Source organism: Lolium rigidum, chromosome 7, assembly GCF_022539505.1.
Source record: "Lolium rigidum isolate FL_2022 chromosome 7, APGP_CSIRO_Lrig_0.1, whole genome shotgun sequence".
NCBI lineage: Eukaryota > Viridiplantae > Streptophyta > Magnoliopsida > Poales > Poaceae > Lolium > Lolium rigidum.
Genome location: NC_061514.1, coordinates 342,404,306 through 342,420,470, shown reverse-complemented (window position 1 = coordinate 342,420,470; position 16,165 = coordinate 342,404,306). Strand labels below are relative to the sequence as shown.

Genomic DNA, 16,165 nt, shown 5'->3' with positions numbered 1-16,165 from the left:
CGTGGGCGCTCACAACATGCCACCTGCTGCCACGCCGCACCGGGCCAGCAACCCGTGATTAATGCGATACTAGCTATGAGTCACTCACGCTAAATATGTTTGTTTGTTTCGAAAATGGTTCCATAGGTGGAGTATGTTATTACGGAAAAGGGGTCAACGGCTGTGAATGACTAGAGGTGTAGCTTTGCACAAGTTACGGCCACCCCTCCCAACATTGAAAGATTTAATGAATAATTTATTTTACAAAGTTCAGAATGGAAAAAATAACACCAACAATGTTTGACACATGGAAAAACTTGCGAGCAGGTGCATGCCTCGTCAGGTATGCTTGACACATATGTGAAGGTGAGATCTTAGGCCATAACTCATGACAGACACAGTAATACTCCAATAGGAGTAGTGGAGAAGAGTTTTTTTTCTGAATTTTCTTCGTATTTCCTGTTGAAACACGGTAGCTAGGTAACAAGACACGACCACGGACTCAGGGCCATGGCGTGGTGTGCAAGCTCGCAACACGCCACCTGCTGCCACGTCGCATCGGGTCAGACACCCGCGATTAATGCGGTGCTAGCTATGAGTCACTCGCGCTAAACATTTTTGTTTGTTTCGAAAATGTTTCGAGAGATGGAGTATGTCATTACGGGGAAAAGGAGTCAAAGGATGCAACTGACCAGCACAAGTAAAGGACAACCCCTCCCAACTTTGAAAGGTTTATCAGTATAGTTTTTATAAAGTTTAAAAGGATAAACTTAGCGCGAGAAATGGTTGCCACACGGGAAAAAGTTTTGCGAGGAGGTGCATGCGAGGACAGGCATGGTTTGCACAGATGAGAAGCTAAGCTCTCAGGCCATAACTCCATGAGTAACATCGTGTTAAAGTAGCCTAGAGAAGAGTTTTCTTTCCAAATTGTCTTTTCATTTTCTCTTGAAACACGGCAGCCAGGTAAGAGAGGCCATGGCATGGCTTGCAAGCTCGCAACATGGCATATGGTGCCACGCCGCGCCGGGCCGGGCAGCCGCGATTAATGCGACGCGGCATCCATCGCAAGGAAGGCGGCATGCTGCAGTGTATGTATCGCCCCACCACCAGGCTGACTTTGCCACGAGACCAGAGTAAATGCACACTAGCTCACTCTTTTCATCTTCCTCTAGCTAGCTGGAGTACTCACACGTCCCTGTCTCTACATTTGACTGTTCAAGAAAACTTGTCTCGGTATCCCAGCCGCTGTAAAACACCCCAGCGTAATACCAACCAAGGTCAGCGCTGTGCTTTGGCCGTGACCACAGACCCTAACCGTGTATATATACGCACCTACACCGCACCCTGCTCTGGACCCTGCCTTCCTGTCTTCACCATCTTCCTCTCCTCCAGCACACATACGGAGTACATCATCACCACACCCCAGAGTCTCTCTCTACCTCACTCCCTTCCCCAGCGTAGGCGAGCTCGCGTCACCCGATCTTGCTCGTATACGGCGCCGGTGTCTTCTTATTCCCTTCAGTCGCGCGCGTGTGCAGCAAAAGCCTCTCACTCTCTTCGGCTTCGCTGCGAGTGACGACCGAGGAAGGATGGGGAGGCCGCCGTGCTGCGACAAGGACGGCGTCAAGAAGGGACCCTGGACGCCGGAGGAGGACCTCGTGCTCGTCTCCTACATCCAGGAGCACGGCCCCGGCAACTGGCGCGCTGTCCCCACTCGCACCGGTACACCTCCCTTATCCCTTCTTCTTGCCAATTCCGCATCTCTAAATCCATGGCTTCAACTAGATGCGTATCTAGGTTTCGCATATCTAGCTTACGGAGATGTGGATTCTGATCCTGGACGTGCTATTATCTATGCAGGCCTGATGCGCTGCAGCAAGAGCTGCCGCCTGCGCTGGACCAACTACCTGCGCCCGGGGATCAAGCGCGGCAACTTCAGCGACCAGGAGGAGAAGCTCATCGTCCACCTCCAGGCGCTCCTCGGCAACCGCTGGGCCGCCATCGCGTCCTACCTCCCCGAGCGCACCGACAACGACATCAAGAACTACTGGAACACCCACCTCAAGCGCAAGCTGCAGGCCGCCGCCGCCGGGGGCGACGCGGCCGCCAAGCCCGTCTCGCAGAGGCCGTCCTCCTCCTCAAAGGGCCAGTGGGAGCGCCGCCTGCAGACGGACATCAACATGGCGCGCCGCGCGCTGCGCGAGGCGCTCACCTCGCTCGACGGCATCAACGCGCCGACGCCCAAGGACGCGGCCGCCGACGGCGTCGCTGCGGCTGCCGCCGACAGCGATAGCCCCGCGGCGTCCAGCTCCTCGGGCGGCTCGCTGTCGCTGTCCCAGTGCTCGCCCTCCGCGTCCGGGCCGTACGTCCTCACCACGGCCAACATCTCCCGGATGCTCGACGGCTGGACCAGCAAGGCCAGCGGCCCGGCGACCCCAGGCGGCGCGGCCGACAGCCCCACCGGCTCGTCGGCGTCCGATGTATCCTACGGCGGCGGCTTGACCGCCACCCGCGTGCTCCGGGCCGCGTTCGACTACGAGAGGAAGCCGGCCGTGCTGGCGCCGGCGCAGACGCCGCTCAGCGAGTTCGAGACGTGGCTCCTCGACGACGACAGCAACAACGGCCACGGCGTCCCCGCCATGGTTTACCCTTTCTAGCTAGCTCCAGCGTGCCAAGGTTAAGATCCATGGGTACTGTCCTAGCTAGCCTGCGTTCCTAGCCAAAGTGAGGAGTGTCTTTACTGCATGCCCACCTAACGAAAACTACACAGATCCTCTAGTATCTCGGTGGCTGATTGAACTATATTAGGCACCTTGATCTCGTGTTTACTTAGGATCTGCATAGTTTTCATTTAGGTTAAACAAGGGAGATTGTAGCGTTCCTGTAGTACTCCATGTTATCTACTTGCTGTCACTCAGACTTGATCAATAATATGTTCATGGGTTTTGTACTTTGACTAGGTCCGCTTTTGCAACCTGCAAACTGTGGATGAATAAAACCATTATCCCCAATTAATACCTGTCATACTATCTTGTGCTGCCGCTAATTAAGTTACTGAGTAGACTAATCTTCCCTGATTATTTGGTTGTCTTGTATCCATCTTTGTGAAAAATATTTTCTTTTTTTCCTTTCGTTTTCTTAAATCCTTTTTAGCTATTATTTTGTCCATTGTTAGGGTGGTCCATTACATCTAAGCGAAGTGTTGTCTTCTAGGCGATCATTTGAGGTGGAATAATAATGGATAAAAGCTCACACTTGACGACTGATGTTCGCTTTTCTTTTAAGGCGTTTTTTCCTTTTTGGAGGTTGGTGTTTTGCTCATAGAGGTTCATATGAACCTATTATAAAATATAATTTAAAAATAAATAAAAAATTGTAGAAAAATCTGAAATAAAATTTCGCGTGTACATCCTGACATTCTGTCTTCGTCTTCGTACACAAATTTTCGTAGTAAAACAACATCTTATGTGGCATGTATATACAAAAAGACAAAAAAATGTCCCATGGGTAGTGGTGTTGTGGCATCAAAATTTATCTTTTTCACATAGGACAAAAAAATAATCGTTTTTTTCCCAAAAACTTGTGTGTCAACATAAAATGTCTAGACATACATGTAAAATTTTATTTCAGAAATTTTTAACATTTTAAAATGTGTTTTCACACAATTGGTTCATATGCCCATGAGCCGAATTAGATTTCCCGGTTTTCATCCCTTCTTGGAATTAGTCTACTACATAAACCGGGAAATTTGGCATGTTGGGAACAAATGTTGTCACTTGAGTGATTAATTGTGAAATCTCAAATTTCACTTATCATGAACTAATATTTACTTTTCTTCCATTTCTTTCTTCTTAAGGTAGTTTTCCTCCCTTCCTAGAGCATTAAATGAGACTGTTCATAGTAGTAGTAATATCACACACTCCAAGGTATTTTGCTGACATGACATAATAATAAATAAAAGAACAGAGGAAGGTGGTAACTAGATATGTTATCATAACATCACACACCCAAGACAAAATAAGTTTACAAATTAATAAATGAGACTTTGCATGAGTACCACCTCTAAGTTACTTTCCACTATCAAAGTAGTAACATGTACTAGTAACTTATGTATATATGAGACACCTTATGTTACTCCCACTATGAGTAGCCTAAAGGCAAAGTGTCATCGGTTCAGTGATTAGTTACAGTCGTATATTGGATAAACGCTCAAATTTGATGTTTTGGGAACAATTATTCGCTTATCCGACATTTCTCTACTTTTAAGGGTTTTTCCCTCCCTTGTTAGGCCTTGTTTGGTACTAGTGTTTTAGTGGGGATTAGTGGGGATAATACTCTAGAGTATTGGGTGAATCACTTTTGTCACCCAATCCCCATAAAATCCCAACCCCAATCCACTAGGTAGGGGTAGAGTATTGGGGATTGAAAAAATTACACTAAAATTTGGGGGAAAATGGGGATAAGTGGGGATTAAACTCGCTCATACTCTAGCACCAAACATGTATTGGGGATAAGTGGGGATTTAAAATTTGGAGCGGATTATCCCCGCTAATCTCCACTAAAACTCTAGTCCCAAACAAGCCCTTAGAGTAGTCCATTACGTAGAAGCGAAGTATTGTCGCTTGAATGATTAGTTGACATGTAGTGGATCATATCTCAAATTTCGTAGTATCTCAAATTCGAAAATTTCAAACTTTATCTCCTTACCGTAGGGTAGGGGTCAAATCTCAAACTGAACATGGTTTTTGGTTTTTGTCCTTGGTGTTTCTACTTGGAAAAACTATGTACAAGTATCCCTGCCATAATCGTAGTATTATGTATGTCATGGTCACGTGCATTCTCCCACATCTGGCAAAGGAATTGCCTCGGAAAGGTAAGAGACATTTACTAAGATATGCATAGCTCGTGATAGATCTGCGATGATACATGTTCTGATTATTTACAAGTAACATATACAAGCACAAGTTTGTGTGGTGGATACCGGGATATTTTGGCTGTGAAAGTTCTTCAAATCTCCTCCATGCCTTCGTTGGGTCCAGGTTAACCGACGCAACCATATACCATGTCTAGTCTTAATTTGGATCGGAGGAAGTACCATTTTTTACATTTCCCTGAATATTTAAAATTTCCATAATTTTCCCGTAGAGCATAATGAGTGGTGTTAAATTCGTCAGGTACATAGAGTTGGTGTATGTTAAGCAAAAGCTAGCACAAAGTGCAGCGCCTAATTTCCGTTTTAGCTGTGCCACGGCACAACCAAGTACACGCTCCTGCTTGGCCTGAAATCGCTCACAACATCTTGTCATTTAGCACCTCAAATATCGGGGACGTGCCGCGTATATTGAATTGTGATCATTATTGCCGGATGATCGTGACTCCGTATGTACAACTGGCTCGCGTAGTGGATGCGCCAATTTCTTCCCCAAGCTTAAACAGTAGCAGTACCACGAGGAGTATACGTCAAATTTTCCTTTGGCAAATATAGTATTTTGTAGTAGGAGCTTGTCAGTCCTTGAATACACGGCATGTGAGGGGCTTGACTCCCACATACAGTAGCAGTAATGCCCGCACTGCATGAGGTTCGTTTTCCAACCTGTAAAATAACGGGAAAGAGACTAAAAGAGGCTGTCATTCATGGACGCCCTGCATTGCCTCAATTGCCAAATGGCCATGTTGCATCGTGTGCATGCATGTGTGTATGGTCCTGGCCCCTTTTGCTCTTGCTGTTGGCTTCCGTGGCATCGAAAGACTTTAATATATGGAAAGTATTTGCAGCTAGGATCAATTCAACATGACTATAGTTCATTTCAACAATCTATAAATCCAATTACAAAATATTGCTTTCAAATGCTTGAGTCAACATTATAAAGAGAAAGTTTATTATCTTCTTCAGATAATATAGGAAGCAACTATGTATATTTCAGCATCCATAGATTGCATTGGACGAACTATGTTTACTTAGAGCATCCCCACTCGTTGGCGCTCCCCACGCCCAAATCCGGCGAAATTTTCGTCCGGATTGGATGAAGATTTGGCGTGGGGAGCGCCGAAGTTCCAGCCGTCCCCGGCAGAAACCCCCAACCTCGACCATTTGACATATTTCAAACAAATTCAACATAAAATTTAACAAGTTCGGCAAACAAGAGGACGAGAATTGCTGAAACAAATTCGGCGATAACAAGTACAATGTTTAACAAGTGCTGAAACAAATGAAGCACACAATTTCACAATTTTTCAAACAAATTAAGACAGACTAGTTGGCGTCGGCGTTGGCGTTGCCTCGGAGCCTCCATATGTGCTCCACCAGATCATCTTGCAGCAGCTGGTGCATTGTAGAGTCTCGAATCTCCTGGCGCATAGCAATGAAGGCGGCCCATGATGGAGGCGACCTCGTGCCGACCCACCACGCCGACGAGTTGCCAGTCCGCCGTACATGCTTGCCAAGCAACCAAGGATCATCATGTGCTCCTCGTCTTGGGCGGCTGCTGCCATCTCTTCTTGCATAAGCTCGACGAACATCTGCTCCTCCTCTTCGTCCGAGTCCATGGCCGGCGAGGCAAATGGACGAACACCGACGGGCGTGGTCGAGGCAACCCGAGCCGCGAGCGACGACGAGCAAGCAGGCCGGAAAACAGGCCGGCGGAAGAGCAGCCGGATAGACCGTCGTCCAAACACGGCGGAATATAGGCAGGTGGGGAAGGAGTGGCGGCGCAATCCGGGCAACAAGCCGGCGGGGTGGTGCCGGCGGCGAGAGAGATACGAGGGGTGGGGGAGATTTTGAGCGACGTGGCGGTGGGGTTCGTGCGTCGAGTCACCGACGGATCGGGCCCTTCCCCGCTTTTCACTCGTCCGGAGTCCCCGAGCGCTCCCCGGGGGCCGGGGATGGCGTGGGATCGCCGGATGGATTTAGGCCCAAATCCGGACGAAAACGAGGAACCGGGGGCGCGACTGAGCCGAATTACGCCGTCCGGATGGAAAAAACGCTCGCCGGGGGCCTCGTCGGGGGGGACGAGTGGAGATGCTCTTACTTTCTGAAGACTTTGTTCTACCACATAGTGAAAACACCTTTGGTCTTGCCCATAGGAAAGGTGTGTGGCTCGGTCAGGGCATATCCTAAACCCATGGGTCATGGTTGCACATCTTCTTAAAGATGTGATTTTTGCGTTGCACGCTTTGTTAGCTAACATATCGATCAGCTAATGAACATATTTTTTTTGAGATAAAAGGCCCGACTTTGAAGTAATGAAGCCCTTATCTCTCAGATTACAACAGAGATAAATTACCAGCTTACAATACAATCACCCAGAAAGAGAAGAGTGACACCTGAAAGAAAGACCAAAGAACTGCAAGGAAAGCTAGAAATGTCATAGAGATGCCTGCAACTTGAGCTTCACGCTTCCATCCAGCAAGTAGCATAGGGCATCGCCAGTTCAAGGGAAGACCATCACCGAGACTCCACCAGAAAAAAATATCACAAGTGCGTCACCACCGAAATAAAGTGACCACGAGCATGATGCAAATCCAAAACACCGACGTAATACCGAGCTCCAAAGTAACATCGTCAAGAGGGAAAGCGGCGCCGAAGCATCGCTGTCACCCGATCAACGACGATATGTGATTTCACCCGGAGACACTGGACCACATGGGAGTGAAGGGGTGATCTACGTCATATGTTTTGTGGTTTCTTTTTGATTGTCTCAATTATTATTCCCTCCTTTGTAAGCCGACTTGTTAGACACTTACGCTTGGCTTTGCTTGCTACTATTTTTCATTATAAATAACACTCTCTCTGTTTCATAATTTTTGTTGGAGGATATATCCTCCTTTCCAAAAAAAATAAAAATTGTTCAGGTCCGATTGAAGAAAAAAAAGTAAGTTGCCACATGTAATTGTGAAGTCAAGGCCAAAGGGAGCTCAAAAGGGGAAATTGTGTCTATATATGTATCTGCAGTATTACTTTGTAGGGCATATTCTGATCAAAATAATTACTCGTTGGAGTACAAAATGTAAGAATTCCAGAAGACATAAGATTGGAGTGCAATTAGTTAATCATAGATTTTTTTCGATAAAGAAAATATATTAATATTTAAAAAAAGATACCAATTACACCCAGCCTCTGCAACAACGCCCCACCCTAGTGACAGTACGGATGCACACAGCCAAAAAAGAATTTCTTCGGCGATGCACTCGGGTGTTCAGGGGACAGGATAGATTTTAGATGTGATTCAAGAAGACCTAAGATCATTCCGATCGAATTTCAGGCCACTGGACCATTAACCCCTTTTGTTCTCTGGCGATAATGAAGTGTGTATGCATTCGCTGGTTTATTCTCCCTACTGACAATGACACCTTGCATGTTAGACCTACAACTCGTTTTCTTCTCTCGATCCATTTGATGAGTGCTCCAATTGCAACTGATGGTCCCGTTATCGGGATTTATTTCATGTTTTCGCATTCAAGGGCGAGGTTCCCCAATCGCAACTGATGGTGTCGTGGCCAGCGTGCGGCTCACTAGACGAAGACAAGATTGATCGACCGATGCACTTGCCAATACAGCGGCAGCGCCGGCCGACGGCGGTGTCACTGTACCGATGCCGTACAGAGACGGGCTGACGGGGAGATTTGTAGCTGTAACCATCATCCTATACCAGCGAGATGCTTGGCGGTGCTTGCTTCGAGCACTGTTGTTGGGTCTTCTCAGAGAGGTCGCTGCACTGTATTGTGATCTTGATTTGTTCTTGTGTGACCATCCCCATTTCGATCGGTCTGTTCTAGCTTGGGTACCTCTGATTATGCTGTGGGCTAGCAAAAGTTCATCAGGCAGGTTCATCACTAATGCATTCATGCGTCCATGGACCGTTTAATTCAGTGACAGCTCGGGATTGCACTTTGTGTCTGTGATCACATGGATCGTAGAACGTACTCCCTGCTCGTGATTGCGTAGTTGTTGGCTTTTCATTCAATTGTGTTTAGCTTTTCAGCTGCGATTGTACTGCAGGATTAGCCAAACCGAAGGGGCATCAGAACCGTGTGAAAGAAATTAAGGATTGAAGGAGCACGAAGAAGAAAGTGGACAATTGCCAGCCAGTATGTAATGGGCCTGGTTGTACCGTAGACCGTGCTATCCTAGTCTATCGTGGGCCACGGCAGATTGGGCTCGAGACAGCCTGCCCGACAAGTCATGTTTCGTCATTAAGTGCTCTCCAAGACTTCAAAGCATCATGAATTTACCACCCTATATTTCCCTCAAAAAAAAATACCACCCTATATTGAAAATTATAAATTATTCCACTGATCGATAGTGGTGCGAGTACATATTTAGTCATTTCTCCGAATAGCATCATGAATTTACCTTACTTTTTTAGACAACGCTAGGCATCAGACAGTTGTAAAAATACCATCCATCAGCCGTCTTTCGGACTGTCCGATCGTGGTACAAAAGTGATTCGTATGTAACACTTTTTTTTATAATATGTAACATCGATCTCCAATATTTTCCATTTAGTGGCAAAAAAATGGTACAATTTTTTTTGCAAATGGTAAAAAAAATTCGCAAATGTATCATTTTTCTCTACGCATGTGACATTTTTGAAAATGACACATTGATATACAACATTTCTCTACAATGCATCCAACTTTTTGATCTAGTGTACCCAACATTATATGATAACATATGTAACATTGGTGCAAATATCTTTGTACCAAATCCATGGAGACACCACCATATCCAATTTGAGGCCGCCGGCAACAAATCCACCTGAGGCGGAAAATCTTACGATGAGGACGCCGGCAACAAATCCACCTGAGGCGGAAAATCTTACGATGAGGACGCCGGTGCTCTGTCCCATGAAGTGCAGTGGCAGCCGGTCGCGACCGCTGGTGCGCGCTGCGACGACCTGCTCGCCACGGTCAGGACTGGAGCTCGCGGCAATAGCACGAGTGCGGGTTAGCAGGCGAGCACGCGATGGCGGTGGCGGGAGTATGCAGGGCGCTGATGGCCGAGCGGTGAGCATGGGGTGGTGGCCTAGCTAGAGCTGCGGTGGCCGAAGCACGCAGCATGGCGGCGGCCGAGCGGAGGGGCGGTGGAAGAAGCGTGTGGCAGCCACCAAGTGAGGGCGATGGTGGCAGGAACATGCGACTTGGCGGAGGTTGAGTAGGGGCGGCGGTGGCAGAAGCACGCTGCGGCAAGAGGTAGAGAAGCGACGAAAAAAGTGAGGTGACACGGTAGAGCCAGCTGTAGCAACAACCAGTTGATATAAAGAATTTTCTTTTTTTTTTCTCTTTGAGGGTAGTCCGATTTTCCTCAGAGTAGGACCGTAAGACTGCTCTCCCTTCTCATTCCATAAAGATTTTTTTTTGCAGGGACATCATGTGATTGATTTTACATTCGTGCTTTTGCAAACTAATTGTTTGTAAAATACAGTCGAGAAATTATGGAGCTCAAAATGACCGATTCCGCTCCTTTTTGTAGGTATCAAAACATCTTTCTCAATGACTAAATAATAGTGCGGTCTTTTATGTTTGTGTTGTCTTTTTACATTTTTGTTTCGATTCAACATCATATCTTTTGTGAATTAAGAAATTTGTGTTTGAACAAAGCTCTCTGCCACCATCGACCGATCTAGCATACTCAGATAGTCAGATCTAAGGTGTCCCCTAGAGCAGCACGAGTAGACATAGGATGCAATGGTGATGTCTTCAGTAAGGTAACAACACATATACATCGCCATCGTCTGCCTTGACCAAAGTTCATTGGCAGTCACACCTCGCCTACTCGCCATCGGGACTGCATGTGGGATCATGAGATCCGCCACAACCAGCTGACCGACCACCTCTGGCGGAGGAGGAGGAGACCGACACCACCATGCAGGATCGGACCCGCCTACACCACGCCACCGCCTCGCGCAGCCCACCGTGGCACCCTGGTCGCTGTCGCTCGCATCATTGTCGTAGAGATGGCCGAAGTAGGCGCCGCCGCTGGGTTGTATGTTATCTTATGAAGCGGAAAAAATAGCCAGCGGCTTACAAGAAGTATAAATAGACGGTGATGACGATCTTTACCGCTTGGCCCCCACCCCTAGCTGTTCCTTGCGGGGCATAACTTTATGGGCTAACGCATTCGTTATACTCCATCATTAGCCTTTTTATAGAATTTGGATAACAAGCTCTTTTCCCAGCGACTTCTCTAGCAGCGATGTCGGGAGGGGATGTGCTCAGGAGGGGTAGGGCTAGGAGCAGCCGACACGGGGCACCCTGGTTAGCTCGGGGGTGTGGATGGTTACGGCAATGTTCTTCAGTTCTTTGGGATAATCAGCAGAATAAGTACTGCTACTTGTGATGATCATGGTGTACAGTGACACGGTGATGCCGTGGCGGAGGTACAGAAAGTCAGCTTAGACATCCTTCTCGTCGTCATAAAACTGTCCGGCAGGAAACAATCGTGGCATAATAACTCGCACAGTTCAAGTCAACACGAATTGAGGGCGCCCCTCCCAAATCTAAGGATGCGAATCGATCGGTTCTTGTCAAGGAATAAAAATTTAACACCACGCTCGCGACATGCATGACGCTGCCCTTCTGCGCGGCCATGCATGGAAGAATTTGATCGGCGTCGGCGTCGGCACCGCGCAACGTCTTGTGGCTCCGCGCCCGATCGAGGCGCCGGCGCGCGGACGAAATCGGCGGAGCGAGGCCGCGCTCGCGCCGCGCGCGGCCTGTCGGTACCGCGCGTCATCTCTTGTGGCTCCTCCGTGGGAACGGGGCTTCGGCGGAGGTCGTGCTCATGCCGATGCCTGGCGCGCGCGGCATGCCAGGGGTGCCCGTACGTGTCTCGCTCTAGGTCTCAGTCTCCCAGGGTTCAGGTGGTTGCGTACGTGAAGGGGATACACGGCGCGAGCATGGCAACGCGGAGGTAGCTATCGGAACCGGCCACCGCGCCGCGCGACGCCGCATCGGGCAGGGACCTATCGATCATCGAACATCGGATCATCGACGCCGATCGCTGTTCGGACATTGCAACTGGCCAGAGACAGTAGGTTATAACTACGTGCGTACGGTGCGTTACGTGCCTGTGGTCTGTGGTGACCCTGCCGGCCGTTCTTTCTACCTATCCATGAATCCATCTTTCTAATTATTCTCGTCTGGCTAGCCTGTCGATCGATCGTGTGACTTATCTGCTTCATATGAGACAAACAAAAAAATTGTCATGTCAAGGGCTTGTTTAATTCAAAGAACAAAATCGAGGAATAACATAAGAATAGAAAATTCCGGCAAGGAAAAATGCAAGACAAATGACACCATCCCAATTCAAATCCGGGTCCTCAAATTAAATGGATGCCATCCCAATTGAAATTTTGATTCCTAAGCTCCCCACGACAAATAAACTCTTAGAAGTGGTCATGGATTACTTCTTCCTTCGCAAAATGATCGGTGACCCAACCTTAAAATTGTCCTTAGGGCGGTAGATGTGATTTTTTTGCCTTCTCCGCGCACTTGCCCTTAGGTATGGAAGAATTTTGTATTGACATTACCGTCCTTTATGTTAGCAATTCAGGCACATTGCTTTCTTCTAACCCTTTCGACCGCTCCCATTGCCACAACCTTTCTTTTCAACCATGCTCGGAGGCCACTCTCATCAAGGGAGAGCTACCGATTATCTTCAGCCATATGAAAGTGAAGGATGACAAACACAGCCCCCCATGCAACATGACTTTGGTATTAGATAAAAGACATTTTCCCCATTTTCCCAACTTTTTTCTAGTGTGCTTTAGCTTGTGGTAGAGGATTTGGCAGGGCTCGACTAGAAAGTGGGCTCGTTCCAAGCGGTTAGAATGACCTCGTTGAACCCCGGTATGCGAGTCCAAAAAAAAATCGAACTTGGAAGCGCTCGGCCTTCGAGGGCAGCTATCGTCGGCAAGGAGAATCATGAATTTCTAACCCTATTGAAAGTTATATAAATTCCACTGATAGTGCCTGGAATGCATATTTAGTCATTTTTCGTAAACCATGATGAATTTACTTTTCTTTTCTCGAGGGCTGCCTGATTTTCATTGGAGTAAGACTGTAAGAGTTCTCCCCCTCTCCTTCCATCAAGTTCTTTTTTTTAGGGGATCAGGTCGAAATGTGTCTGCTTATAGTACCTTTCATGGTGTTGCAAACTATTGTAAGTATTACATATATGTAAAATAAGGTCAAGCAATTAAGGAGCTTAGGAGCTGGTGCTTACGAACAAGCTCTGTTGCCAGGAATTTATAAGCAGCAAATGTTCGGATTCTAGTTTCATATATTAGAACATGAAGCAGATGAACTGTCATACGTCAATTTTTCTGACCGATGGTGGATGACGACTGCCAGCTGGACCATTGCCATGTGACAACTTTTAGATGCGTTTGCGTCCCAAGCTGCCGCGCACAACTGTTGTCCTTTTTTCTCTTATTTTTGGATTTTAAAATAAATGATAGCATACAAAACAAATTGAATTTCATGCAAATATACAGGCTGAATGGTGGGTAACCACGAGAAGTTCTCCCTTTGCCATAGATATCGGCGCGTTTGGTTGTCTTGGTCATGTCTGGGGTTTCTTAGGGCAGACTACTTGGATGTTAGCCTGTCTAAAACGAGATTCATGCTACGTTTGACGTGTTGTTTGCTTGCTCGTAAAACATTGTTTAGGTTGATAAAAGATTTTAGCTAAAAATATTTGGTTGCACGGTTTGCAGTCCATGAAGCAGCCCAAAAGTATGCAATAGTTGTTTGGTTGCCAACGTGGTAAGGAAGACGAACAAAAAGGAAATGGAAATTGCCAAGCCAGTATGGACTGAGCCAACCTGTACCTTAGACTGTGTTATCCTAGTCTCCCGTGGGCCAAGCAGATTGGGCTCGAGACAGCCTGCCCGACATGTCATGTTTCTTCATTATGTGCTTTCCAAGAGACTCCAAAGCATCATGTATTTATCGCAGCATAGTGGTACGAATGCACATTTATTCATTTTTCTTGTAGCATCATGAACTTTTTTTTTTCTCTATTTTCCTCTGGGTAAGATTTCTCTCCCTTCTCCTTCCATCAATTTGATATGTTTTCTTTTGTAGAAACATCAAGTCGGAATGTCCTAAAAAGATGACTCAGCTTTGCCTAGATTTATATGTATCTATACACTAAAATGGATCTAGATTCATGCAAATTTAGATAGAATTAAGACATCCTTTTTAGAATGAAAGGACTACAACATATTTGTAAAATGTAGCCAACCAACTAAGTAGCTCAAACAGAACGATCAATTCGGCGTGCGAGTTAAGGAGCTTGTTCTTAAAAACAAGCTTTTCTTGCCTGCTTATTTGCAAATTGTCAAGCAGATGACAAGTGGGCCCATCAATTTGGTTGTTCCTCGAATATATATACAGGCTGAATGGTTGGTAACCACGAGAAGTACCGAGTAAAGACAATTGAAGAAAGTAATGCACATTTGAAATACACATGGGTGTGGGTGTTTTCGTCACCGTCCATTGTGCTTTGAGATTTGGATAAAAAGAGGAGAGAGAAAGAAAATTTTCCATCTACTATGATGGACACGAATCTCGAGGATTAAATGGACGGTGACGGAAACACTCACACCCATGTGTGGGTGTACAAAAGTATTTCCGATCATTTGAAATGCCAACTCAGCACACCTTACAGTATTCACATCCGACGAAACGATGAGGGGGTATTTCGTAATTAACTAGTAATGGTGTCCACATCTTTGCATCTGCCCATCATTATTCAGCCGGGACGGCTAGTGGCTTTCTAATAAGATACGTAATTCGTAGCTACTATTTGCTTCTTTTTTTTTTCTGTTTCGGTTGTTACCAAACTAGAATGATGTTTGAGTTGTAAACTTTTGAAAGAGGCCGTGTTCGTCGATTGATGTAATAGAACGATTTGTTTCCCGTGAAATTTGTAAATTCTTCGTTAGGCTAGTCTCCATCACCGGCGATTTGTTGGTGAAAGGTTACACCATAAACAATGGAATTGAACCCCATGCCCAAATACTCTATCTTCGCCGGCCTCCACTGGTTCGACATAACAAAACCTCAGAAAACTTGCATTTTGGGAAATAAATCTCCAAAGTAAGTAGAATGTGTGGTAATCGTGGTGTACAGTAGCACGTGAGAGTGAGACGGCGATGCATGCTGTTGAGGTCGAGGAAGTCAGCCTAGACATCCCTCTCGTCGCCATAAAACTGCCTGGCATGAAACAATGATCATGCATGGCGTAGTAACACACACACACGATTCAAGTCAACCAAAATTGAGGGCGCGCCGTCCGAATCTAATGATGCGAATCGATCGGGGTTTTGTCAAAGGGAAGTAAATCTGACACGGTGACACCACGCCGGCCGAGGGCCGCTCGGTGCATGCCGGCGCGCGAACGAAATCGGCGGAAGCGCTAGCTAGGTCACCGTCTCGCAGTGGTTCGTGTGGTTACTACGTGAAGGGAATGTCACGCACGTATATATACATGCAAGTTGTGCTTACCATGCCGCGTACGCACCGTTACACTGTCAGTTCGCGGTTGTCGCTGTTTGTAAAGTGATCATGCAACTGGCCAACAGGAGCTCGTATGTGTGGTGTGCGATGACCGATTTCTCGTCTCAGCTGTCTGTCTATCATCTGGGTTATCCTGTCTATCTGTGCGAGTGAAGCGGCCAGCCTGAGGGCATCTCTTTCGCGATGCAAATGGATGTTATGCGACCGTTTACGTCCGCGCGGACCGGAAATACGTCTGCGCCTTGCTCCAGCGGGGCGACGCATCGTGTCTGGGAGCGTCCGCAGCCACGCAAACGCGACGCAAATATGCGTCACGTTTGCGTCTCCGCGGAAGCTGCGCGGTCGCGCCTAGCGTCCGCTCGCTTCTCCCACGGGCCCTCATGGCAGCGACCCTGGTTCGATCGGCATCAAATTCACAGCAAACACGCGAATGTCAACTGCCGGTGTGGCAACCGCGCCGATCAACCCGCCAACCGCCGCAATGGAGCGCCGAACCTCCCAAAAGGTAACGGAGGCGTGCAAAGGTTTCCTCGGACCAGACGGACATTGGTCCTCGAGTGCAAAGGCAGAAGGGATCTTGACTGCAAGACTCACCCGTCGAGCAGAGACGAAAGTCGGCCTAAGTGATCCGACGGTGCTGAGTGGAAGGGCCGTCGCTCAA

The 16,165-nt window shown here is 47.3% G+C and overlaps 1 protein-coding gene across 1 annotated transcript; it reads left to right on the top strand.

The window, feature by feature from the left end:
• The first annotated feature begins 1,356 nt into the window (after positions 1 to 1,356).
• On the top strand, positions 1,357 to 3,003 carry LOC124675185 (transcription factor MYB94-like). The gene is made up of 2 exons (XM_047211253.1): positions 1,357 to 1,701; positions 1,840 to 3,003. The coding sequence occupies exons 1-2, from the start codon at positions 1,569 to 1,571 to the stop codon at positions 2,634 to 2,636; spliced, it is 930 nt and encodes a 309-aa protein (XP_047067209.1). The 5' UTR covers positions 1,357 to 1,568; the 3' UTR covers positions 2,637 to 3,003.
• The last annotated feature ends 13,162 nt before the right edge of the window (positions 3,004 to 16,165 follow it).

Bases quoted from the DNA above. Each gene is read 5' to 3' on its own strand.
- LOC124675185 (XM_047211253.1), top strand. From the start codon at position 1,569: ATGGGGAGGCCGCCGTGCTGCGACAAGGACGGCGTCAAGAAGGGACCC. The intron at 1,702-1,839 runs GTACACCTCCCT...TTATCTATGCAG, and splicing joins CGCTGTCCCCACTCGCACCG to GCCTGATGCGCTGCAGCAAG.